Consider the following 27,802-nt stretch of genomic DNA (forward strand, 5'->3'; position numbering starts at 1 on the left):
CTTTGTCACCATTCGACTGCACTTCTCAAGCCCGAATGACATCCCAATGTCAGAGCTGTAGATCCTGGTGGTGTGGATCAGTGAGTCGATGTCCCGCTCGCTCTTAGCGTATAGCTTGATGTCATCCATGTAGAGGAGGTGACTGATGGTGGCCCGTTCCTGAGTCGGTATCCATAGCCAGTCTTGTTGATTATTTGGCTGAGGGGGTTCAGTCCTATGCAGAACAGCAGTGGGGACAGAGCATCTCCTTGGTATATGCCACATTTGATGGATACTTGTGCAAGTGGCTTGCCATTGGCCTCAAGGGTGGTTTTCCACAGCCTCATCGAGTTTGCAATGAAGTGTCTTAGAGTCCTGTTGATGTTGTACATCTCTAAGCATTCAGTGATCCATGTGTGCGGCATTGAGTCATATGCTTTCTTGTAATCAATCCAGGCAGTGCACAGGTTGGTGTGTCGGGCTCTGCAGTCTTGGGTGACTGTTCTCTCAATCAGGAGTTGGTGTTTGGCTCCTCTGGTTCCTCTCCCAATGCCCTTCTGTGCTTTGCTCATGTATTGATCCATGTGTCCACTTATCTTAGCCGCGATGATGCCTGACATGAGCTTCCATGTTGTGGAGAGACAGGTTATTGGCCGATAGTTGGATGGGACTGTACCCTTTGCGGGATCCTTCAGGATCAGGATTGTGCGCCCTTCGGTAAGCCATTCAGGGTGCGTCCCATCTCTTAGCAGCTGGTTCATTTGTGCTGCTAGGCGCTCATGGAGTGCAGTGAGCTTCTTTAGCCAGTAGGTGTGGATCCTGTCAGGGCCCGGTGCTGTCCAGTTCTTCATACCTGAGACTCTTTCTTGGATGTCTGCCGCTGTGATGGTGACTGGATTCTGTTCAGGAGGTTGCTGTGGTCCTTTCTCAGGGCGGCCAGCCACTGTGCATATATATATATATATATATATATATATATATATATATATATATATATATATATATATATATATATATATATAATAATGAATTCAGACACCTGTTTCCCATCATGCTCAAGCTGATGACTATCTCATCCTAACGTCTTCTCATTGTATTTCCAGTTCACAGGCGGCTTTATCCTGGCCATTGGCATCTACGCTGAGGTGGAGAGACAACGCTACAAGACAATGGACGGAGTGTTTTTGGCCCCGGCTGTAATCCTGATCCTTCTGGGAATCATCATGTTTATTGTTTCATTCATTGGTGTCTTAGGTTCACTGCGGGATAATATAACCCTACTGAAAGTGGTGAGTGGTGTGCTGAGAGCCGAATAATTCATAATTTTTTTAAACAACAAAGTGGCTGCTAGGATACTTAGGATGAGTCTGTAAATGTTCAATTCATTCTTTGTTTTTTATAATGACATTTTAAGAATAATGCATGCTTTCACTGTGTTTTTCTTATTTATAAATAGTGATGAACAAGTGTGTTGATATTTAACTCTATTTGTATCATTAAAGCACTGTAAAACCTGTGGAAAAAAATGAAAGGTCCAAAGATAAACACATAGTTGCAGTATAACATGGTACTTATATAAATTTGTGTGTCTCAGAATTGTATGCATCCAAACTGTTAAGAGATATAGCTTTAAGGCAGTGACCTCAAGGTTATTGATAACTTTAACTCCAAAAAACAACAATATTATAAAGATAAATATTCAAATTTGAAATGTATAATGGCTCTTCCTCTCTACTCTCTGTTTGGTCACAGTTCATGTACACCCTGTCTGTGTGTCTGATCCTGGAGCTGCTGGGAGGAATATTGGCGCTGCTGTTCCGCAACCAGGTGAGCCGTCCAAGGTGTCGATCAGTAACCTGACAGTTAGAAAGACGTTTTACCTCCTGTAGTGGGGGAACAGGATAGTAACCAAAGTTTTATACAGCAGTAAACTGATATTGACAAACTGTGTATCACCAGGAAATGATACAAATCAAACTAACCACGAAAAGTAATCTTGAATAATATTGTTTAATTTGATTCTTGGTTGGTCTCAGTATCATTGACACCAACACTGCATGTCTCTTCTAAATATACAAGGTAGTCTGTATTATGCCGGTATTATGAATGAATGAACCATGACCAACTACATTACATTACATTTACAAAAATAGCATGATTTGGTGGGATAGAGTAAACTAAAGAAAATTAATGTCATTAATAATCTAATTTTTCAAAACTGACAGTCACCTAATGGTATATTTTAAACAAATAATTAACTAAACCATGCAAGGTAATCTCATATTTCTAGTCAGGAAATGCACAGGGACAGTATCATCAGAATTGATCTGTTCAAAGAGTAGATAGGATTATCATTTGTATATTGATACGCTGATAATCTTTCTTCTCTCTTTCTCACTTTTAATATCTCTCTTCTGACCCTTCTCTTGGATTCTTTCTTTGTTTCTCCTATTGTCTTGCTTACTATCGGTCGTATTTATGCAGTCGTGACTCGACAAGCAGCTTCCTCGAAAACAGGCTGCGATCAGGAACAATACTTTGTGGGGAAAAAAGAAAGAATGGAAGAAAATACTTTAACGTGACCCAGAAACTCTAGATAATTACCTGACATGCAAAGACTGGAAGTTATCAGTTGATAAGGTGCTTTCATTATCGGAAATTGCTGACACATTGAACACGGTAACCAGGCCATGAGTCTAGACCTCCTGCCAGCAAATCCTGATTAGGAAACATGAATATTCTCATTTGCTGCGTTATTGGCGCCACAATGAACTCCATTGCTGTAAAGTGACAATTATTGTAAACCAAAGAATTGCTGCTGCTTCATCATGTCAAGAGCCTTTCGATGCGAACCGGTTGTTTATTGTGAATTAGCTACAGGTGCAGCCTTAGTCACCAGGGTTAGTGACGGTGCTAATTCATTAGTAATCAAAGATATAAAAAACATGGACATTTTTCTGTGTTTTTTTTGTAGAGGACTGGTTTTAAATATTGTAAGGGAGGAATGGTTGAAGAGGAAGCCACAGTGTTTAGATGAAGAGCTGCAGGTAGGCTTTTTGCAGTTTGGGTGAACCATCACAGTAAACACATTTAACTGTACGGAGCCTGTTGGGGAAACGTCTTGCCTCAAGAAATTCATTGTATCGGGTGATGAAAATTAATGAAAAGCAAATGCAGTGAAGACACTCACCCATCATAATTTAACTTTTAATCCAAAGCAAACATTAGTGTTATGGACTCCAACTTATTGTCATATACTTTTTTACAGTAAAAATTATTTACAGTATGTTTATTATCAGTTGCTATAGACATTAAAAATTGATGGTAAGCACATGACAAATACTATCTGTGCCTACAATATGCTGACCTCCTTTATTATTTATTATCGTTGTTTCTTGTCGTGATCCTCTAACGCACATAACTGCATGAAACTGCAGTAGGAGAGCTACTGACCCCTTCATCGTGGTTGCTGCTAAACGTTTTTATCTGATATGTGCCTGCTGTATCTGGAGGTCGTACATTGTGCTGAATAACAACTCATCATTCATTTTGTCTTGTTTTGTCTTTGCATTTGTGTAATTTTATGGAAGTCATTTGTAGATGTAGTGAACAAAAACTAGAGCAAAATATGTAATTTGTCTTTTTTTTATGGTTTTATCTCCATCTCATTTACATGAAGATCATGTTACAACCAACGACGCATGAGGCAATAAAGTGCCTCATATTATTTTTGTCAGATGAAAACCTTTTAATGTATATAAAGTCAACGTTTTAGAAACTAAATTCATGGTTATTAAAGTCACAGAATTAATTTGTCATCAGACTTATTTTACACAAAAAATCACACCATGGAAAGTGAGGAAGCGTTTATGTAATAGACACTGATGGAGGATTACTCCTAATGTTGTCATGCAACCATGATTTATGATTACGGCGCTAGACTGGTATGACAGTCTTCTACTGAGATATTCATTACATCAGCTTTCATTCAAGAATATCTGAATGTGGTTCTGTGGGGAAAAATGTGGGTATCAGTCTGTCGTTTCGCCTCTTTTTAATCCTTTTAACCCTCTCATTTACATGTCCGTTACATTAAACATAATAATGGCCTGTCTTGAAATAACTTTTTCAATAATATCGTGTGATGGCTTTTTAATGTTTGTTTGTCACAAGAAAAGCTAATTTATCAACATATAACATAATTGTACATTTCAATGTGTTAATGGCAATTTTATTTAAAATACAATAAAGACCCAGCTTCTAATATGTCCTGTCTTTATTTTACTGTCGTCTCATTTACATTGAGATTTTTTTTTAAATATAGCAGTGCATGAGAAAATATGTTAAGTTTAATAAGATTTCAGTTTCTTGCCCGTATAATTAGATTTTTATAAAGATGGAATTTGCTTTTTGGTGTCTCATTTCAATGAACACCATTTTTAAAATGTTAATACTGTGTAAGCTTATAGTGAATTCTTTAATAATGGTCCATTGTATTCTGTCTCAAAGGGAAACACTTCAGTATAGACTAACTCCAAGTCTAGAAATCTGCTCATTGTAATGTGGTTTAAACATGGCTGTCTTGCCCCTTAGGTTCACTGTGAAGACCTGATATGTTCAGAAAATAAATTAAATGAAAGACCCTTTAAATCTCTTTTAATCTCTGTGACTCTCATGAGGGGAGCAGTTTCAGTTCATTATTATCGGTGGTTAAAAGAGAGGTAATGACGGGGCTCCGACAGGCCTGAATGGGGTAAAAAGCCCAATGCTTTGTTGCCCTCATATCCATTGAAGTATAAATAAGACCAATGCATCACAAACAAAGAGTTGGGTTAAGTGAAATAAATGATTAATTCCCTAAATGAAAACATTCAAAGAAAAGTTCTCCATGGATGTACTTAGTGGAGTTCCAAGTTGCATTTCAGTCTCTGGATAGACACGATACATTAACCTAATGTGACCCCGCCGCACCAGATTGTGACTGACAGATGTGTGCTGTCAAACTGCCATATTTTAATATTCCAGTTCAGTGGATCAGTCACCTTGACAAATCTGAGCATTTCCTCTCTAGAACTGCCTGTCTGACACATTGATTATAGATCAGCTGTGTCATGGAAACAAAACAAACGTTGTAACATGACCTCTTTCATCCCATTAACACACGCAAACTGTTTTCTCTTTTGTGTTATTGTCTCCCTCTAACAGACCGTGGAGTTACTGAACAAGAACATCCGAAGAGGCATAGTGAACTACTATGATGACTTGGACTTCAAAAACATCATGGACTTTGTACAGAAGAAGGTATAGTTATGTCACCCCTTGTTTTCTGTCATTTGAACATTCCTGTTAACAAATGACAGGACTGAAAGGTCCGTATTAGCTTTTCAGATATATATTGCAATACAGCTCACACAATAAATAACCTGTTCAGCACAACAAGGCTGAGTCATTTGTTGGGGCGCCACCACTGAACTTGGATAATCACAGTTGTGTCCAAAATAATCAGAGAACTCTGCAGAGCCATCACTGTGCACCTGCTCCCAGAATACATCATGCTGCCACACACATAGCATGAAGCTGAAGATCTCATTACCAACCTTTATCAAACACATGGCGATGCAGTGTCCGGGGGCAGCAGACTGATCACACATTGAAATTAAGAAGCAGCCTGCAACAAACTCCACTGATTAACAGAAGAGAAAAGACTAACGAACCGTCTGCAAGTCTGCAAGCTACATGCCGTATCCTGTTAAGGAATGTGCAGAGCGACCAGCACCAGTACCAGTGGAGCAGGATTGGAGCTTGATTGAATAATATTTAGGATACTTGAAGGTCCAAAAGTTGTTACTTGGCTGGTTGTGTGTGAGGTAATTAAGTGGTTTAGCAAATTGAGGTTGAAGCACCTGTCTCAGTTCACATCCTTTCACTATGGAACTTGTCAGCTTTTAAATACTTCAATGTAAAAGTCTGAACTTCCACACATTTGTAGACTAGCAGACTGTCCAGTGAGCCAAGGCGGTCCAATTCTACCATTCATATCAGTTTCTGACTATGAGCAATGGGGGCATGGGGGCAATGCTGTCTGGCCCATGACGTTACTGTTTTGTACCCCACTGTACACTACATGCTCAGCACCAAACAGCAGACAGACATAGTTAGTGACTTTTTAGCAGCTAAAGAGCCATATATTTCCCTCAGGAGTTGGTAGGGACCAAAAACAGAGCTAAAATTATAATGAATATTGGACAGCCATCAGGTTGGCCAGAAACATGACTCCAAATGAGTGCTAATGCTAATGTTGCTCTGTATCAGCTGGGTGTGTAAATAGGCAACTGTTTGCTAACATAAGGTGATAATAAGACAGTGATGTGTTCCCAGTTTTCCGCTGGCCAAAATAGTAATTTATCGCAAGAATAAGACATTCATGAGTGTCAAATGTTTCAGTGGTGCCAGGAATAGTTCTTGTTGCTGGAGAGATATCAAAACATTATGCTTCTGCAGTTCAAGGTTTAGGTCAAAAAATGACTTTGCCATATTTATTTTGGCAAACCACCCACTCAATGTTCTCCACAGCTTTGGCAAACTTGTAGTGCTTTATAGAAGGCCAGCTTGCTTTGGCAGCAGAGTTCTAATGTTTATGCTGAGATGTGATTTTATTTTTATTTTTTTTTATATCTTAACTTGCTGCCACTCTGATCTGCTTGCTTTGATAACAACAAACAGTACTTCAGTAATGTTAATAAGCCATTTGGCAGCAGGGGCGTAAGCTTCTTCTACAGTATATTTTTCCTGTCATGGTGTAAAGCTGCCAGTTGGCTCAAGTGTCCTACTATAGAAGAGAAGTGAAGAGAAGTGTTTTCCTGGAGGACTTGGACAAAAAAACAATCAGAAAACCTTAGTGCGGATTGAGGCTGTTTCCACACCTAAATGGGCTTTGTGGATTTATCTGGGTTTGTGAGGACAATAGCCTGAATGAGCCATGGTCGTGTGTCTGTTTGCTCTTCTTGGTAATTACTAGAGATGGAAAATAAATGCCATAGTTGTGTGTTGTGACTGCATGGGAATTTTGGGTGTGTTTGTATGAGTGGTCAGAGTGTGTCACTATATGTACATTTCAGGTGACGGTCGCAGTTTGGTTAGGTTTAGGCCCCAAAACTACTTGGTTAGGTTTAGGAAAAGATCATGGTAAAATAACTACTTCCTTAAAACAATCAACGTTGACTTTTGGTTTCACAGGGGAAACGAACTCCAGTCTCCTACGTGGACTTTTTCCTCTTTATATTATGTTCATCCTTTGTGCCTGTCACTATCATCCCCTTACTGGTACTTCACCTTCATACACGTGTGTACTTTTCACGCCTAGGTGAGTCAAAACGTGACACTGACACGGTATCCTCTAGTCGATCGGCAGGTGTATTTCACTCTTTTCTTTTTACTGGGCTGGTTTAGGTCTGGTGACTGTAAAGGCCGTAGCATTTTATTCACATAATTTTCATACTCACCAAACCATTCACTGAGCCCTTGTGCATGGAAGCATCTGCATTTGATTGTTTATCCACTCTTTTATTCAGGTTTTTCCATTAATTTGTTCCCCGTCTGTAAGGTTCAGTACTTAGTGTTTTTTTTCCTCCGTTTATTTTAGTGTGAAGCAGTATCCTGTAACACATTAATTGTAATGTGTTATGTGTGTTGTAATACTGTGTTGCTGTCAGTTGTTGACACTTATTGTTGTTTCCAATAATTTGATCTCGAGATGTCTAGTGTATGACATTTCAAAGATAAAGATCAAGTACAGTATATCAAATAACCCCCAACCCACCATCAAATAATTTTGGATCAGACGACACTTCACTAGTTTGTTGGAAGCATACTAAACCTGCAGTGTTTCTCATTTGTCAAAGCTCACCTGTAAGCTTTTTGTTCCAGTTGTGTTGCCCTAAATTATATTAAGTGTGCAACAACAAGAAATTAGAAAAATCTCAACCTGTAGCCACAACACAAATCCATGGATTAGTGGCAGGTCATATCAAATCTTTTATTAAGTTAATTTTAAACTGACCTTTCTGCGCCTCAGTATTCTAATGGAGATGTGACATTTATTCCACATTTATTCCAATGGCTGCCTGTGTCTTCAACACTGGGAAAGAAAGTGAGGGCCTTTTTTCTGCTCACAGTTACATTACATAGTTTATCAAAAAGTAATCGTAATATTGACAACTGCGGTGTCTTATTGCAAAAAGCTGCCATTTTTCATTCCCACATCAGAGGAAATCGAAGCAACTCCAGACCTCCACATAACACACCCGCCCACATAAACACCACATAGCTCAAATATTTCAGACCATTTTTTAATCAGAATTTACACTGCAGTCACAGTGCTCAGTGTTGTCACAACCATAGCATCAGGGTTTTGTGGTTTATATCAAGAAGTCTTACAGCAGTGCAAACAACAAAACCATTCAGTCATTTGGACAGACAATGACTTCATTTCCTCAGCTGTGATCATGCATATTTATAAGTTCATTTTGGATTTATCACAGCCATTGGTGACATTTAGGCGAAGCCATTGTATTTACATAACACATTTTGTTAGAAGCAAACTCAATGTGATTTACATTAAAATGCATACAGCAACAAGTAGTGTGTATGTATTTGTAAATATAATAAATAATATACAACAAAATGCAATAACAACAAACAAAAGTAGAGAAGAGAAAGTGTACACACACACACAGTAACAAATCCATATTCTGTGAAAGTTTTGGTCATGGACATAGTTGTAAACGATCTTGTTATCAGGCAGTTTGTTCTTTTGAGAGCAGGACCGCAGTAACTAAGAGCAACTTCACCACATCTGGATCTTACTCTAGGTGCTGTTACAAAATCACTGCATGATGACCTAAGAGGTCTGACTGGATTGTAGTCAGTAAGCAGGTCAGAAATGTTTTGAAATTATTAAGTGCTTTGTCAAGTATTTTGCTAAGCAAAGGAAGGTTAGAGATAACACAACACTTGAGAAGGGCAGGGAAAGTCACAGTCACTTAAGTACTATGAGTCATAGAGGAAAAACGGCTTCTTTCATAATTCACGTTTAACCACCTGACTGACACACGAGTATTTCAGGAATTGGTGGAACTATGTAACCAGAGGTATGTAACCGTAGAGGAAAACTGACAATAAGCACAGATTTAGTTCATTTTGTTGGCTTCACCTAAGTGTGGTATTATTTAAGTTGTTTAAAATGGATAGGTCAATGTTGCCTTCTCAGAAGAACAAATCACTCACTCCGCTTGTCTGTTATTGACACCTTGGTTCATCTCTTACATCTGGAGAAACCCTGATTGATCACTTTGGTCTTCAAAGCGTGTGTCTCCATCAGATAGGAGGCTGATTGGTGGGAACAGTCCATCATTCACATGGTACAATAGATTGTTTGGTTAGGTTGTATAGATCCTGTGTTGCTGCCGCTTTCTCTTGATTAGAGCTTGTTTTTGCTGAAATTGTAGTCCACTATCCTCCAGCGACACATCATTGTAAGATGAAGTTCAAACTTATTTTGTGGCAGTAGTAGTCTGCCAGTGTTTAGATTGCATACTGTTTGTTTGCCTTTTCAAACAGAAGATTGATTTTGTAACAGAGCATCTTTAACACTTGGAGCTGTAAGAAAAAGTATAAGCTAACCAGTCTTAAGGGCTTTCATATAACATAAAACATATATGTTGGGAAGATTATTTTATTGACATGTCTATTTTACAGTTTTTACAGAGTTTACAGTGAAAAGAAACTTATGACCCCCATTGATATACTTACTGGTCCTTACTATGTCAGTGTTAAACATCACATCATTATTTTTGGCATTCATCACCACAGTAGACTTTATTGTTATTGTTTATTGTAGGTGTAGGTGTCTTTTCTTTTAAAATGGGTCCAAACAAACCTGTAAAGTGTAAGTGCTCACCACACAACATCCAGATGTGCTCAGGTAAATATCTCCATACATTTAAAGAGCTGGACTACACAGTTCTGGAAAAAGCAGAAAAGTAAAACAGTATACTTTTCAATATACCTAACGTATACTACTAGCATATAAAGTGTGTTAAATGTTTGATCGAGTATATTTTCCAAATATGTGGGTATACTTGCACTATATTTCTTGTAACAAAGTTATCAATATGATGTAAATATAATCTAATCTGTAATAGTGCTTGTACTAAAGTAAAGTTTAATTTATTGTAAGTACTACTTTTTAAAAGTGCATTAGTGTATTATGTATTTTTATTGAGAATATCATTAAATATCATTTAACTTAAGATGTATTTTAGTATACTTATTAAAGGTGTAATGTTTTGATAAGTAGAAGTATCCAAAAATACATTAAAATGTGTTATTATATTTAAGTATATCTTAAGTAGTTTTATTATAGAGTACAACTTAAGTGGTTTTAATTTAACAAGTTATGGTATACTAATTTTGAATATTATATAGTCATAATATACCACATGAAATATACTTTTGGAAAATATACTTCAGTGTACTTTTTTCTTACTATGGGGAGACCACTGTCATAATCAGAGGATTTAGAACATATGCATAGTCAAATAACACCACTGTGAGTCCCATCAGCCAATGACCCATACCCGGGTTCCACCGAAAGTTTAACTAGCTTAAATCGCACTTGTTGCACAACACACACACACACACCACCACCACCACCACCAAGTGGCACAGATTCCTTTAGAGGTTAATGGCTTATTAAACTGATTGAATTGGTCAGTAATTACCCCTAAATGAAGAAAGAGCGTTAAAATGTCTGAACTGGCAATACTGGTTAATTAAGGTCTTTTTCAGTATAGTACTTACTAGTATACTGGTACTAAGTACTAGTAGTATACTAGTACTTAGTATAAATTCAGTAAGCATTGTGCTTTGGTTTTTTTTTTTAGCCTGAGTTGGTTTTGAAGAAAATAAAACGGCTCCCAGAGATTGCAGAGAGCATCAGCTACTGGTTAAAAGATTTACTTTGGAAGAGGAAAACACAGAAATCAGAGACTCCGAAGGAAGGAGTCAAATATCCGTTCCTGTAACATCTGTGTTTCCAAAATAGATGGTTTCTATTGTGATGTTGTAATTATGCGAAAAATTCTAGTCTGCAGTCCTCCAGATTTTATTACCATTATAAAGAACTTTCAGTTTACCAAAAGTGTTTTGAAAAACATTTATTTAAAATGCTAACCTGCATGAAAGATCCGTCGCAATATTGCTACATGGATGCCATGTAATAATGAAGGCAGGGATCTTATGATGGACTGACTTCTGTCTTGCAGCACCACACTTTGAGCGATCAGCTGACCAATTAGCCACACAGTTAGTCACTCAGTCAGCCAGTCTGCCAGTGAACAGCCGGACATCAGTCAGTGAGGCAGTTGGCTACAAAATCAGTCACTCCTTCTGCAAATAATTCATTCTGAGACATGACTGACTCTGAGGACAGTCTACCAGTAATTAACATCTCAAGAATCATCCAACAGTGAAAAAGACAATTGAAAACAGTAGAAAAAATAGTCAAATAAAAGAAAACGGTAAAGAAACAGATCTAACAGAAACACTACTTGATTCAGACAGAGTAAAAAGATAAAAATGAAAGAAAGCATGAGAAATGAGTCACATTCATTTGATTTGACGTTATATTTTACTGTAACTTCAGTAAACAAATTGTTTGTGTAATCCAGTCATCAGTCTGAAAGTGACAAGGAGAGTCACTGTATAGTCTGAGAGGATGGACGGATTTCCCTCGTCTCCTACGGTCTCATTGGTGTTGGCAGGTGTTTTGAGAGATTGGTCCTTCAGGTCGGTCTTGTGAGGATGCAGAATCCCCTGAACTGAACTCGACATCAGTCTTCCCAAAGATAGGACTTACTGCAGGACTGTCGAATTGCATTATACTGTACAGTTGCACCTACTAAACTGGTAACTCAGTGAAAAGTTGTAATGTTTTTGGACTTATACCTAACAGTTGCAGACATTAATCACATCATAATTGCTTTGCCTTCCTTTGACCCTTGTTTGGGTCCTTATCCAGTGCTAGAAAAACAGCGCTCTGTGGAGTCATGCCAACAAGAATAGGGGGTAACTTCCTGGCACAGTGGCATCATGCCAGCATACTGATCACACTGCTGTTCAAAGAGCAGCCTCATATTTATTCATGTATTCATCTTCTCTGTTTATTTCTTGTCTCGCCTCTTACTGTCTCTCTTGGTATCTGACCCTTGTCATATTTGCTCTCGTTCTCTCTCTTACAGCCTTTCTGACTCACTTTCTCCCTGCTAATATTTGTCTCAGTAAATGACTACAAAGCAGAGCTGATACAAGATAGATTTATTGACATTTTACAACACTGGGTTGTATAATGAGATTTTATTTATATACATATACAGTATGCAGTAGTAGTGCTGAGGATGAATTTAGCAGTCTCACAGCCTGAGGGAAGAAGCTGCTCTGTAGTCTGGTGGTACGACAGCGAATGCTTCTGTTTCTCTTTCCAGACAGCAGCAGAGTGAACAGGCTGTGGCTTGGTAGGTTGGTACCAGTGATCTTCTGAGCAGTTTTAATCACCCGCTGCAGAGCCCTCCAGTCCTGGGCCGTGCACATCCCATGTCAGTTTGTGATGTTTCCAGTCAGGATGCTTTCTATTTCTCCTCTGTAAAAGTCAACACGAACTTGGCACAGGAATTTTGACTTCTAAAGTTTCCTTAAGAAATAATCGTTTCTGAGTTTTATTGACCAGGGTGGAGATGTGAGAGGACCATGACAGGTTCTCTGTGATGCTGATTCCCAGGAACCTAAACTGTTCACTTGCTCCACCTCAGCTCCACTGATGCAGACAGCGGTGTGTGTCTTTTTCTCTTTTTCCTGAAATCAGCAATCAGCTTCTTGGTTGTGCTGACATTGAGCAGTAGGTTGTTCTCTGTGCATCACTCTGAAAGATTGTTGATTTCCTTCTGATAAAATACTCATCGTTGTTTGTAATCTGGCCGATGATGGTGGTGTCATTGGAAAACTAAACAACAGAGTTGTCTCCATGTCGGGGGTTGCAGTCGTAGGTGTACAGCGTGAACAGGAGGGGGCTGAGCACACAGCCCTGGGGGGCTCCAGTGTTGAGGACTAGAGGGTAGGAAGTGAGACCACCAATCCGAACTGTCTGGGGTCTGTTTGTGAGGAAATCCAATATCCAGTTACAGAGTGTGGTACTCGCACTCTGTTTTCCAGTCAGTTTCATGGGGGAGATTGTGTTGAATACTGAGCTGAAATCAGCATTCTGATGTAGGTGGTGTTGTTCTCAAGGTGGGTGAAGACTGAGTGGAGATGGCATCCTCTGTGGATCTGTTGGTTTTGAAAGCAAACTGGTGAGGGTCCAGGCTGGCTGGGATGTTGTTCTTTATGTGCTGGAGAACCAGTTTCTCAAAGCACTTCATCAGAATGGGGGTGCAGACCTTTTTGGTACAGGGACGATGGTGGCTGTCTTGAAGCAGGTGGGAACAATCTCCTGTCACAGTGATATGTTAAAAATGTCAGTAATGACATCGACTAGCTGATTGGCACATGTTCTTAGTGCACAGCCAGGGATGTTATCAGGCCCAGCAGCTTTACTCATATTCACTCTCAGCAGGATTCTTCTCACATCCGCTGTGGATACTGACAGCGGCCGGTCTTCTGGAAGCGGAGTAAACTTTACAGCCGACTCTTTGTTGAGGAGATAAAAACGAGGAAAACATATGTTTAGCTCATCTGGTAACGTGGCCTCACACATGATGGTGGTGCTCCTGCTTTTGTAGCCTGTGATGGTCTGAATCTGCAGTATTTTTTTCAAATATTGAAAAGCACTTGGTCTCAGATGGTTGGCATATCTATATTATTAATAGACTTTCACATACAGACACAACACAGGTGTAAGTAATAACATTAATAACATATTATTTGTTATACCTGTGCGTTTGTCAGAAATGGCTGAAATAGAGGGCAATAAAAGTTAATTGGTTTGTGTCGCACTATTTTGTGCCTGTGAACCCAAAACAGGAGGTTGGCAGGTATCAATTTGTTGTTCTGGCCTGCAAGTGTTATTGATTTGGGAGGAAACACTTTCAAATGCTGGCTCAGTGTGTTGGATAGGTAGCAGAGGCTTTTCATGAGAAAAATGTCCAAGAATGAATTTAAATTTTAATGTTTATATGTCTAATGTGATTGATCTTTAGGTTCCTTGAATTGCAAAGGTCTTGATCTGTATGCATATAATCTGGGTAACACCTGCTGAAAACTGTATTCTTGGATGTTTTTGTGTTGTTATTTTACCCATGTAGATTTAAGGGAAACAAACTACACTGAACATTATACAAGGGAACGGTTCATTGCAAGGTTCCAGGTCCAGGTGCTGATGATATTATGTCCACCGCCAAGCGCTTGGCAACAAATTACTGCTTACTATTACAGTGGAATTGTAATAGTATGATCATATTGTTTTAATCATGATTCAGAGTTTTTAATAACTTAACACGTGAAGAGTTTGTGTTTGATTGTCATATTGAAATATATATTGATATCAGAAAAGTCATATCTTCATAATATTGTATATTGTAGTATGATATTGTATTATTTTGTAATATAATATTGATTTCAATCATTTCATCCAGCCCTGCCACCACCTGTACACTGATTTTGGCAAAGTTAGAGAGAGACACACACATATATAAAACAGACTCATAATTACGTGCAAATTGTCATTATTATGACTCATTTCATTCCACAGTGTTACTGGTATTACGCCAGCACAACAAAAAAAACGTTGTTAATCAAGTTGTTTACTTTCTTTTTATCTCTCCCCTCTCCCTCATTCCTGCCTCCCTTCATTCTGTCTCTTATTCACCTTACATATTCCCTTCCATCTCCCTCTAAATCTCTCTTTTTGTCTTTCCTTCTTCTTCCAATTTCTGCACTTGTCTCTACTCTACCATCTTTCTTGTCTCCTGCAGTTTACGTGTTGTGGAGGTCAAGAGTATACAGACTGGGAGGTCAACATGTACCACAACTGTTCTGCACCTGGTCCGTTGGCCTGCGGTGTCCCTTATACCTGCTGCATTACTACTAAGGTAGGTATCACTACCATTACTGTTAGAATTATCACTACTATAGACTGTTACTGTTACATAGTAGCATGCACTGGCTGTCTGTTATGGGTTTCCTGTACCAGGTAATATCACCAATACCATTTATACATCTCTTGGCACTACTGCTGCTAAACTACTACTGCATTATAGCAGCAAATATGACTTTACTTACTTGTTCCATTACAGCTTGGATTCAAGTATTATAACCAAACCAGTTTTATTACTACTGCCAGTACACTGTCACTGTAAGTGCTACAATTTTATTGCATTGCATGCTAGTTTGTTAAAAATGTATTCTCAAAAAAAGATGTATTTGGTCATCATGTCTGTTGGTTTAATGTTTTTTTCTGTTTACACTATATTTTGGTAAAGGTCCAAGACACAGCCAAAAAATATATATATAAATACAGTATATAATATAAACAACAAAGAGCACTCACCTAGAAAATGAGATATGAACATCAGTGCCATCATCACGTCCTGACTATATGTGCTGTTTTGCATTTCACTTTACATTAAAGGTGAAGTGCTCCAATTTTACACATCAAAGTCTGTTACCAGGTCTTGGTGAGTACTACTGCATATGTGAAACAAGTTGTATAAAGCTTTTTGTGGCTCCAGAGGGAGTGCACAAAGTCTGATAAATTGCCTCAAGTGACTTCACTTGAGGCGTCAGTTGGGACTGAAGACTACAAATTTGAAAATGAAAAACATCTGGGGGTGTGGAGTTAGAAAGAAGTGAGCTTACCAGACCTCTGTAACCTGCTCCTCATCTTTGCTTGAGGCTAGCACAGTGTTGACAACATGGCAACTTTGTCACTAGATTTAGTGACTTTTCAGACCCTCTTAGCGACTTTATTTCTAAAACGCAACTAGTGACAAATTTAGTAACTTATTCAGACCATCAGGGAAAAGGTGAGAAATCTATAAATATATTATACTGTAATTCATTCCCATGCATGCGGCAGCTCTTCTGCCAACAGTGTATCTCTTCCTCTTCAGTCAGTGTATGGCGTGTGGGGCAGCTTCACTCTTTCTCTCCGGATCTCTGGATTAGGATGTTACTACATGTTGTAAATAGTTTGTTTGATCTTCTCCCTCCTCCCTCCCTTTGTAGATTTTGTAATTTATTTTTTATACTTTCTTTACTTCAAATGTCCCCGTAGTGAGTTTGTGATTATTTGGCCAAAGATTTCTCTATCTACGTTTTATGTCTTAAATTAAGGTGATCTCTCCCTCACTGCACTAAGATGTATGCAAATGAATGCGCGATGACATCATGAACATGCAAATGAGTGTATAACTTTTAGTGACTTTTGGATGTAGTGCTAGCTACTTTCATTGGAAAAAAAGTTGGCATCACTGGGCTAGTGGCTACAGGCTACATTAACAGCTACTAGTATAACACACAAACCTCAGACCGAACTGTCAGCGACTTGTGTAGGTTTCTACAAGGAAGAAGAATGTCTGGGCTAAACGATACCTCGAGTTCTACTGCATCGATTTTGATCCCTTTTTAACTGTCCATCACAAGTCCGACAATATTATAGAAGTGCAATGCTAGATCAATGCAGTAGCTCTTTTAAAAAATAAGTGTAACATGCAACTTTCATGTATGTTAAATGGTGGAATCATCAGAATGTCCTTTCGTTAGGAAGCCACCTGCTAACTGAATGGGTGCTGTTTCAATCCCTGCTAACAATAACTGCCAATACCACCCAGAGCAGCATCTCATGTTTATATTATATGTGTGTTAACTGGTTTTGAATATCAGTGTTGGATACTAGAATCTGTAACATTACCTGAGGTGCATGGATAAAGCAAACATTTCATCATTCCTGGCTCTATTTATTTATAATGTGTTTGTGAAGCCAGTTTGTATGTCATTATAGTAATAGCTGTAATAGTGTGGAGTTGAGTTTAAAACGCATCTCATCATCTTTATGATGGTGATTAAGCCATGCCAGACACACTCACAGGCAATTTTCTCCCATGCAAAACAGCACATGTGCTCCCTTTAATTTATACACCTACACTCCCCAGAGTTTACAAGGAAAGAGAGAACAAACAAAAATGTTCTATTCAGATAGACAACAGTTTGATGAACGGGCCAACTTACAGTAGCTGGACTCATGAAACCGCCACACTTTTTAACCTGTGTTCTCAATATGAAATTCTTTTCATAGTTTTTTTATTTCATCACATGTTTACATATTGATAACATGTGATGTCATAGCATTGTTTCCAGTCACTATTTTCACTGGTGGTTCAGCTCATTTGTTTTCTGTTCTACTGTTAAAGTATAAAATCTTTTCTATTAATTTTTAAAGGGTTTCTTGCAGTAGTGGCTCACTACTGTTAACTGTATAGGAAACATTGATAAGCAGCGTAAAGGCAGCCAATATTATTTTTACTGTAGTCCTTTCAGTGTAAAGTTATGGTGGAATATTGAACTAATAATTGATTGATTTGCAGTTTGATTTGTTGTTCCCTGTATTCAGTGTCATGTATTTGTCAAGAACTGCTAAAAAATGTTTTGGGGAAAAAATGCTCAGCTATAGCTTTAGCCACTGCCATTATGGTTTATCATCTCTCCATATAATTATATTCAAACTAAAATTCTCCTATTAGAAATATCGTGGTTCACAGATCTCTTTTATGAATGAATAAATAAAATTTGACATACGTTAAGTGATGGATGAGAGAGACAGGCAAAACACACCACCACGTGTGCCAGAGACGAAGCAGAACGCATGTCTTGTTGCATCTGATTGATAACTGTTGCCTATGAAACAGACTTGTCTTGGCTAATAAACAAGAAATACACAGATTAGTGATTTATTTATAGTTCTCCTTCCTTGGAAGTATTAAGTACCAGCCAGTTGCCAATAAAAGTCAGACACGGCACGTACCATCGTTGGAAATCTGTAGGAATACATTATAACATATAACAAATTAGATTATTAAATTGGAAATAATAGAATTAGAAGTCATTTTGCCATTTCCTATGTGAACAGTAAAATGCATTTGCACTCCATTCTTCAAAATGTTGTCCATTGGTGAAAATGTAAAATAGATAAAAGCGATGTCTGTCTGATGTCCATCAATTGTGTGTCTCATATAATTTCATCCATATTTAGATAATGATAATATATGATACCAATATTTAGATTCACATCCATGCATTGTACATTATCAGCTCCAAGGACTGGTCAAAGTCAGGCGACAGTAGTTCAAACGTTCAGTTTTCTACTTTTATAATCTTTGTAATTATAAAGTCATTGCAAGCCTCTATGTTCATATTAAAGCAGCAATTAACTCTACTTAATCAAAAATCGTGTTTTCCCACCTGTTTCATTGAAATGAATGGAGCAGAGTCACTAATTCCTGGTTTTTGTCATTTGAGTGGTGTATTTTCTTCAGTTACAGGACATTATGATATATCATAGAAGACTGTATTGCAGTCACTTTGCAGAATCTTGGGCAAAATATGGTGACAGTTTGGTATTTTGAGTTACCCTCCCATCCCTACTACTAATCATAATACCGTAGTAATGCATTAAAATCTAAAACAAAAAATAAAGCCAATAAAACTTGTACAATGACTTAAAAAGGGTGATCACTCTTCCCCTCCTCTTCTTCCTGTGCCAGAAGGCAACAAGAGATTTTATAAGCAATTTTATCAGCAGTTTATCATATCTTATTTGAATATATGAATATATTTTAGTATTTGAATATGGAAAACTACTGGCTCAAAGTCCCAATGCACATGCTTTGGTCAGTTTTGTGGTTCAGGACTGTCATCCGTGTGTGTGCATGAGAGGGGCAGTTATAATGTGTGTGTTTCCTTTGCAGTCTATCTCTGGTTTGTGTACAGTTTCCACCTCTTTTCTATAGAAAAACGAGTCATCTTCTGCCCGCTGTTGACTCCTCTTGATGCTGAAAGCTGTTCTGTGACCATTTCTAACTTGACCTTAACTTGATCTCCTGCTTCTGTCCCCTCCAGCCTAATGAAGTGGCCAACACTATGTGTGGATACAAGGTGATGGAAAGAGAGGTAAGACCTCAAAGACTCACATGACTCAGTTAAGAAAAGACGGATGTCTTTTTAACCTCATTAGATTAATGTCAGTATAAAATATTTAGTGTAGATTTTTTGCCTGCTTTGACAGCCAGAGCATAATAATTTAAAGTGGTAATTTCAGACAGTTGTTCTGTGTATGCAACACAGTGACTATAGTGACTAGCTGACATGTGCACTGTGTGCTACTCACTGTTACTGCCACAAATCCTTTGAGCAAAGTCAAACCTTTCAGTCATGAATTTAAGCAAAATTATAACAACAAATGACATAAAGCTTTTGTATTTCAGGAAGTGGGATGTAATGCTAGTTCTTTTGTCTCCTCCAGTTTGACCACTGAGCAGAGATCAGGCCTCACGGGTCCAGGATGTTGCTGGCACTTGATCATTTTCAATTATTTTATAGAGTGAAACATATTGATTTTGAAATTTAAGACTGTTTAGTTATAATTCATTATGAAAAATTGTAAAATTTTAAAATGTATGTAAAAACAAAACATCTCAAATAACTTGATATCTATCCGTCAGTGCGTTTGTCGTCCATATCTGATGCTGGTCTTAAAGAATTCAAAGTAACTTAATAACCAATCCTTGACTGTAACTACAAACTGGTCATAACAAGCAGTTTGTGTCTTGCAGCGTTTGGACTTGATCTCAACGATCCATATCAGAGGCTGCACTGATGCTTTCTTCATCTGGCTGATGGACAACTATAAGATTATGGCTGGACTGCTATTAGGGATCCTACTGCCTCAGGTACACAAACACACACACACAAAACTTGTCACTTTCCCTAAAACTTAAACACAAATTATCACTTAAGGCAATGTAATATTCATGATGCTCTGTGCAAATTGTTCCTTAAGGTGGTTGTAGCCTGGGAACCAGACGTATCTGCCGAGCTCATGTTTCATTTGCTCTGGCAGATACGTCTGGCCCCCCTCCCATTCAGACAGATTTCCACCTGTCCTAGATCTGGTCAGGCCAATCACAACTATTTTATCTAATATGGGGCTTATTTGATACGATGACTGACAGAAAAGCGTCACTGGTCCAGATTTGAAAAGTCACACGTCACATGTTTCGCTACTCTGATTGGTTGTAGGTCTATCCAATTGCGTCCAGAGGCATTTTGAGATTTGGGTGAGATTGCGGATGAAGTCCATTTCATGTTTTATTGTTCAGTATATTTAAGGACGACACTTTTTAGTAAAATGTATTTCTCTTGATGGGTTCTTCTGGATGAATGATTATTAAAAAAACTGTTTTAGTCTGGGACAGGAGACAACTAACATACCAAACTAAGGGGACATTAGCTTACTTTTATTCCCCGAAGACGTAGCCTACCTTTAACCATAACCACTACATGCTCAACCCCAACCCTTAAACCTTAAGTCTTAACACCAAAATTTAATGATTTAGATTGTGAGGACTAGCTTTCTATCCCCAAAAGGGAGACGAGTCCCCACAATGTGACTGTGTAACAGATTTATGTCTCCACAAGACAGTCAACTATAAGGCCGATATAGATATACAGCAGGTAAAATAAATATTGAACACGTCACCATTTTTCTCAGTAAATATATTTCTAAAGGTGCATAACAACTCATGAAATCCACAAATTCAAAGAAATCAAACCATAGATGTCCATAATAAAGTTATGTGTTAAAGTGTTAAATGACACAGGGGAAAAAGTATTGAACACATGAAGAAAGGGAGGTGCAAAAAGACATCGAAAGCCAACACAATCAGTAATTTGAAAGCAATCCTGCCCCTTGTCAGTGGTCTCAAGACCAATGCAACCTTATTGTTGCAAAACATAATGATGGCATTGTTTACAGAAGGATTTCAAAACTTCTGAATGTTCCAGTGAGCACTGTTGGGGCCATAATCCGAAAGTGGAAAGAACATCATTACCCCATAAACCGGCCACGACCAGGTGCTCCTCGCAAGATTTCTGACAGAGGAGTGAAAAGAATTATCAGAAGAGTTGTTCAAGAGACAAGGACCACTTGTGGACAGCTTCAGAAGGACCTGGAATTAGCAGGTACAATTGTTTCAAAGAAAACGATAAGTAATGCACTCAACCGCCATGGCCTGTATGCACGCTCACCACGCAAGACTCCATTACTGAAGAAAAATCATGTTGAAGCTTGTTTAAAGTTTAAAACATTTGTACAAGCCTGTGACATATTGGGAGAATATAGTCTGGTCAGATGAGACCAAAATTTTAACTCTTTGGATGCCATAATACACACGATGTTTGGAGGAGAAATGGCACTGCACATCACCCCGAAAACACCATACCAACAGTGAAGTTTGGAGGTGGAAACATCATGGTGTGGGGCTGTTTTTCAGCATACGGTACTGGCAAACTTCATATAATTGAAGGAAGGATGAATGGAAAAATGTACAGAGACATTCTTGATAAAAAATCTGCTGCCATCTACCAGGATGATGAAGATGAAACGAGGGTGGACATTTCAGCAAGACATTGATCCCAAACACACAGCCAAGGAAACTCTCAATTGGTTTCAGAGAAAGAAAATAAAGCTGCTAGAATGGCCCAGCCAATCGCCTGACTTGAATCCAATTGAAAATCTATGGAAAGAACTAAAGATCAGAGTTCAGAGAAGAGGCCCACGGAAACTTCAAGATTTGAAGACTGTTTGTTTGGAAGAATGGGCCAAAATCACACTTCAGCAATGCATGCAACCTGTTTCTCCATACAGGAAGCATCTTGAAGCAGTCATTACCAACAAAGGCTTTTGTACGAAGTATTAAATTAATTTCAGTAAGCATGTTCAATACTTTTTTCCCTGTGTCATTTAACATCATTATACATAACTTAATTTATGGACATCAATGGTTAGATTTCTTTGCATGTGTGGATTGCATGGGTTGTTACCAACATCTAGTGAAAAGTTCATGTCAATAGCACCTTTAGAAATATATTTACTGAGAAAAATGGTGACGTGTTCAATACTTATTTTACCTGCTGTATATGTTGATCTGGTATTATACCATATACTCAAAGGGTAGAGGTGTTCTGTCGTTTGTACCTGTAGACTTTTAGAGACCAACTTTTGTACTTTGCCCAAACTCTCACAGCTGGCAGGGATTTAACAAATACAGCTTTAGTTTCAGTATGTCTGTGAATATCAGAAGCGCACTGAAATAAAACATGCAGGTAAGAAAATCAGATGACTAAATGGGAGAAAATGTAATTTGCTTCACCATCAGGTACATCTGATAACTTCACTGCATCAGCAATGATAAAATAAGCAGTGCAATTTTCACAAAATGCTTGGCATGCTTTTCCATTTCATTTAGGTTTGCTGTACATTTAGATCAAACAGGCTGAATTTTTGATGCATCAGTTCTTTTGCCTGACTTTGGTATTTTTCTAGCTTTAAAAACAACATCTAGAAGGTACTGTACTGTTATTACAGAATATATTTATTATTAGAAATAAATGCAGATGCAAATAATTCATAAACAAATAAAGCGTTGTCGGCTCTGAGCAGTAAAATTACAAACTGTGGTTTGACTGATCTGTTCGCAATATAAATGCAAAATGCAGATTTTTAATGAATGTGCAGATGCTTGTCAAACTGTTTATTTAAGGGGAAACATTCAGAGAAATTTCACATTAACTTTTGTCATGTTGGAGGACATCACTACGCCGCTGCGCTGACAGTAGTGACAGTGCGTCCTTATTATTATTTGGACAGTACATCACAAAATCGGTGCAAATACAGACTCCAAGGTATACAGAGCTGTTAGACCTGCAGATTGACAGATGTGCCATCGGTATCAGAAAGTGACATTGCTTCAGAGTTCATAGGAAAAAAACATCTAATTCCTCAAAAAACGTGTCCTCGATTCCTCTATCCTCGCATCTTCCCATTATATCTCTTCCTCGTGTCAATTGCAGGAGGGACTGAGACACAAGGATAAGAGGGAAACAAGGAGACATATAAGACAAATGAGAAGCACCCATGGTGACTTCCATTCCCTTCGTTCTAATAATTAGCTTCTCTCTCTGTCTCTCTCCCTCCAGTTCTTTGGTGTGATAGTCAGCTGGCTGTACATCACTCGTGTTGAAGACCACATCACTGAGTATGGTCATTACACAGATGGACTACTGGACTCAAACACAAATGAAAGAGAAGCCAAGAGGCACGGCCGCGTGACCAAATGGTTTAAGTGTATGCCAGAGATCGACTGATGGAGACAGAGAACAAAAAGCAGCAAATTGGAGTCCAGTCAACACTGTAGTTTAAATCACTCCATTTGATCCAGATATTGCTGCAGTCACTGTGGGAGCCTGACTTTGAACTGCAGGTTTACTATATGCTCACTCCTCTGGGGGAAAAAATGTGTTGATGTTTTTTGTTTTTTGTTTTTTTGGGGGGGGGGGGTTGAGTCCACCGTGTTATTAACTATTAATTGCTGTGTTAACATAATAATAAATAATAGCTCATTTAGATATGTGCTTTTAGCTGCATTGTGCCTCAGTCTCAGGGATAAACACAGAAACCAGTACAACTACTTTTGCTTCTGGTGTTATAATATGACATGAAATTAGTTACATCACACAACCACAATCTACAGCACTGACTTTGTTCTTACCTTTATACCTGTGTTCATTGTTTGTTTTTGCTGCCAATTAAAACATTACCTGACTCCTCTATACAACCACTGATGAAGCGGGTCCTATCATTCAATCACTACTGTTGCCAAAAGAAGATTATGTTGGCACTGTTTCTGTTATGTGGAAGCAGGACATGCTTGCCTTATTTATACATAGAGCTGGAAATACTCAGAAGTTTGTGACTAAAAATGAATTATTTTGAAATTTGAACCTGTAGAGTGAGTATTTATACACCCTTCATCTTGTGACCATGACCAAGTGCTCATTGAACCCTCATGATGTGTCCAGCACAATAGGTGTTGTTTATAATGCTCAGATTTATTACAGATATTTTCTTCATCAAAATCTTAACTTTGACTCCTTGTTTGAACACAAATCTACTGTTTGTTTGTTTTTTTAATAAATACATTTTCCGTTGAACTTATCAGTTTTATGTTGATTTCAAAGATGAATGCTAATGCAGTGCCACTGCCATAACAAGAGAATATCTCAGGGTTATTAAGAATAGTTACCGTGTCCCCTCGAAATTATGTGTATGTACTACTAATTTGCACCAGCAAATCAATCTGTGAGACATGCAGTTCCACTTGAATTAGGTTTTTTATCAACATGACGAAATGTTTTTAAGGAATCTGCTAAGTCGCAAAATGCTCACACAGAGCACACCTAAAGTTACAAAACCTTGTGACTTGAAGCACAAGCTATGACATGTTTACTTTATTAACATTTAACCAAAACCACTAATTTTTCTTAGTGTTGTTGCCTTGACCTAACCACACAGAGGACGCTGGATCCAAACCCCAGTCTCCGCTGTCAAATTTCTGTGCTTTTGGATGCCCTCTATCCAACCAGGCCACCTCCCTACAGCTTGTCTTACTACACTTGAAAAAATGTTGCTACTGAACATAAACCAGGCAGCAATTACATTTGCCTCAAAACAGATTTGGCAAAATGAATTAGAAGTGTAATTTCTAGGAGACAGGAATGCTCTAAGCCAATTTTATCTACAGTACATCTAGCCTATGTCTACAAGCAATCCAGTGTGGTTTTAAGTTTTACAGACATGCACTTGTCATGACATAAGTGAATAATGTGAATTTAATGTGCTACTGAAATTTGGTTCAATGTGAAGTTGGAAACTGAGACCAAATACCTAATTTTTGTTGAAGTTGATTGTTTTTTTTATTCATATCTCCCCTGCCTTTGTGTCACACTACATTCTTAATGATATGTATACTAATATTGTAGTACACTGTACCTTACTGTACTTATATCACTGCTAAAACATGTTTGCAAGGCCAAACAAGGTTTACATGTTAGCCTTGTTTGCACTGGAGCGTTAAATAGAGATTGCCAGGACTTTATCCTCATTAGCATGGCCACATATCAGGGCTTAATATATAATAATGCAGATTAAATTAATTCCACTCATGATCAGCTGGCTGCAGAAAAAGAGTACATTTAATTTTAACGTTACTAACATGTTGGGTTGTCTGATTCGTTTTGTCAGGCCTTGATTAGAAAAGTTTGTTTTCGTGTTTCAGCTCGGTCACTACTTGACTGTAACTTGTTAAGCTAATGGCTGGTGGGTTGAAGGTAAAAGTTATGTGTATATAATCTATTGGTTGAGGGTTTATTTAATATGTGCCACAGTACCTACTTCTTACAGTATAGTTGTATTCACATAGCATCTGATTTTCAGGAAACGCGTCAGATTCAACATACTGTAACATACGGCAGCTTCTCGCTGGTTAAACAGCAGTGAGAAGAAAAAGTTGTATGTTTTATGATGTAATGGATTTTAGAAGTAAAGACTTTATTTTTTTGTTTGCACTCAGGTCACTTCATTTGTCTGCCTCATTAAACCAGACTTATTAAATGATGATGAGTTAAAAGGACCATCTTGGCTAATTAAGGAGACTTAACACATTTAGCAGCCTCACTGGTCAATCCAGGTTATCAGGGGAATTGGCAGTATAAAACTATTTAAGCAATTTTTACTTTTTAAATTCTTAAACTAAAAATGCAATGACCTTTTTAGTAGTCTGTAGTGTGTTTTGTCATTCATGTTTGTGAAGTCTAAACATACTGTATAATACTTAAAGCCAAAGAAAGTCCGTACTTGCTACCTTTAATGTGTACAGCATGGAGGATGTAGGAAGACTATTTTTCTTGTTTATGTAACTATCATCACTAAAGTCTACTATCACAGTACTTACACATCACAGTCAAACTGCCAATGTCTCCTGAAAGGAATAAGATGATACATAGATGTAAATACAAAGGTATGTTTTTAGTTGCTAGGACATTCAGCTCACCTCGCCCTACAGTATGTATACCATGTAATGTGTTTAAATCATTTGTCGTGCTATACACAACGAATGCGCACATTCAATATGTGGGTGGCCTCACTGGGAATTGCATCATCCATCTTTAAAAGTCAGGGTCATGGTCAGTTCATTTAATTGCACAAAACCACACTTATTGAAAGAAGTATGTTGTCAAATAGTTTTGCCTGATTGAGGGTGGATAATAAAATGATTTACTGCTGTTCGATGAGTTCTGTTGTTTATCTTTGAGTTGACTGTAGTTAATCCATTAAGTCATTAAATTAAGACTATAATATTAAAGACACATTTTTTGGAGAAAGGAAATTCCTTTGTTCCGTTGTTCATTACATGTCTGCAATGTTTAAAACATCTGTTCTTGTTTTTAATAGCAAAAGAATGAAGTGACTTCAAGTTAATCAAAGATAAAGGAAAAGTTTGGGAAACAAAGAAAAATCTGTTTATGGATAAAAGAAACTCCCCAAAAATATGAAAATTAACAATGTACTCTAGACAAAGTGGTGAGCAACATTAGTGGCATTAAAAGCATGAGTTACAATCAGAACAAAATTTAATTGTTACTTCACCTTGAAAACATAAACGAATAGATGTTTGATCAGCATCCAATCCTCAGTCCTTTATGTAAGTGAGAGTTTGACCAGATCAAGAGATTTCAATAAGATTCCTTTAGAAACATTACCATGCAGGACATTTACTTCTCATACACAGGCATCATCTATGTGTCATCTCAGCATTACTTGGCTCTGGTTGAACCAACTTCTTCAACTCCTTTAGACATTAGAGGAGCTATCTGTTGTAACTTCATACATCTCCAACCTTATTTCATACATCTCCAATTTTATTTCTCCATATACTCCATCATGTCCCTTACGTTCCCTTGATGCTGGTTACCTAACTATTCCTCAATTTAACTCTTTTGGCGGTCAAGCCTTTGCCCACTGCGCTTCACTTCATAATCTACTACTGCACATTCGGGAGGCAAGCTCTGTTGAGACCTTCATATCCAGACTGAAAACACATCTTTTTTCTGTTAATTAAGATCTCTCTTAATTTCACTGGCTGGAACTCAGCCTCACTCCCTACCTCATGCTTTTATGGTTATATGATCTCTGCCTTTAAAATTACTAACCTAAAACTTGTTGTCATTTTAACAGTATAACCTATGCGTGTGTGTGTGAGTGCGTATGTAGGTACTTTTGTGTGTGTACTTTTACATGTATTATCGTGTGCTCTTCTTTTCTGTTGTTGATTGCTGTTGTACTGACCTGTAAAGACTCTCTGGGTGATGCTGTATCTCTGTTGTGTTCCTCTTACTCCTGCTTCTCCTGCTGCTTTAAGGACTTCCTGCTGTATGGAACCTATTAATATTTTACTCCCACCACCACCACGGAGAATAAAATTATTTTCCTACATCACCAACAAGGAAGGAAGACACTGTTGAGAATGGTTTGGAAGCAGTGGTCATGTTGCACTGCTCCACCAACACACAGCTTAAAATAACTTGTTTGGTTTCTTCCCACCAGCTCTCATTCTCTGCAAGGTCAGCCCTCCCTCTGATTTTTGTTGTGGATTCTGTGTAC

General features: G+C 38.0%; 1 protein-coding gene across 2 annotated transcripts in view; it reads left to right on the forward strand.

Moving 5' to 3' along the window:
• tspan15 (tetraspanin 15) overlaps positions 1-26,433 on the forward strand; it is a 43,114-nt gene extending 16,681 nt beyond the window's left edge. For both annotated transcript variants that reach the window (XM_044197061.1, XM_044197068.1), the window contains exons 2-8: positions 1,083-1,268; positions 1,732-1,806; positions 5,185-5,280; positions 15,003-15,119; positions 19,144-19,194; positions 19,857-19,973; positions 23,281-26,433. In XM_044197061.1, the coding sequence (XP_044052996.1) occupies positions 1,083-1,268; positions 1,732-1,806; positions 5,185-5,280; positions 15,003-15,119; positions 19,144-19,194; positions 19,857-19,973; positions 23,281-23,448 (810 nt within the window). In that variant the 3' untranslated portion in view covers positions 23,449-26,433. The remainder of the gene's footprint in view (positions 1-1,082; positions 1,269-1,731; positions 1,807-5,184; positions 5,281-15,002; positions 15,120-19,143; positions 19,195-19,856; positions 19,974-23,280) is intronic.
• The last annotated feature ends 1,369 nt before the right edge of the window (positions 26,434-27,802 follow it).

Source organism: Siniperca chuatsi, linkage group LG1 (genome assembly GCF_020085105.1).
Source record: "Siniperca chuatsi isolate FFG_IHB_CAS linkage group LG1, ASM2008510v1, whole genome shotgun sequence".
NCBI classification, from domain to species: Eukaryota; Metazoa; Chordata; class Actinopteri; order Centrarchiformes; family Sinipercidae; genus Siniperca; species Siniperca chuatsi.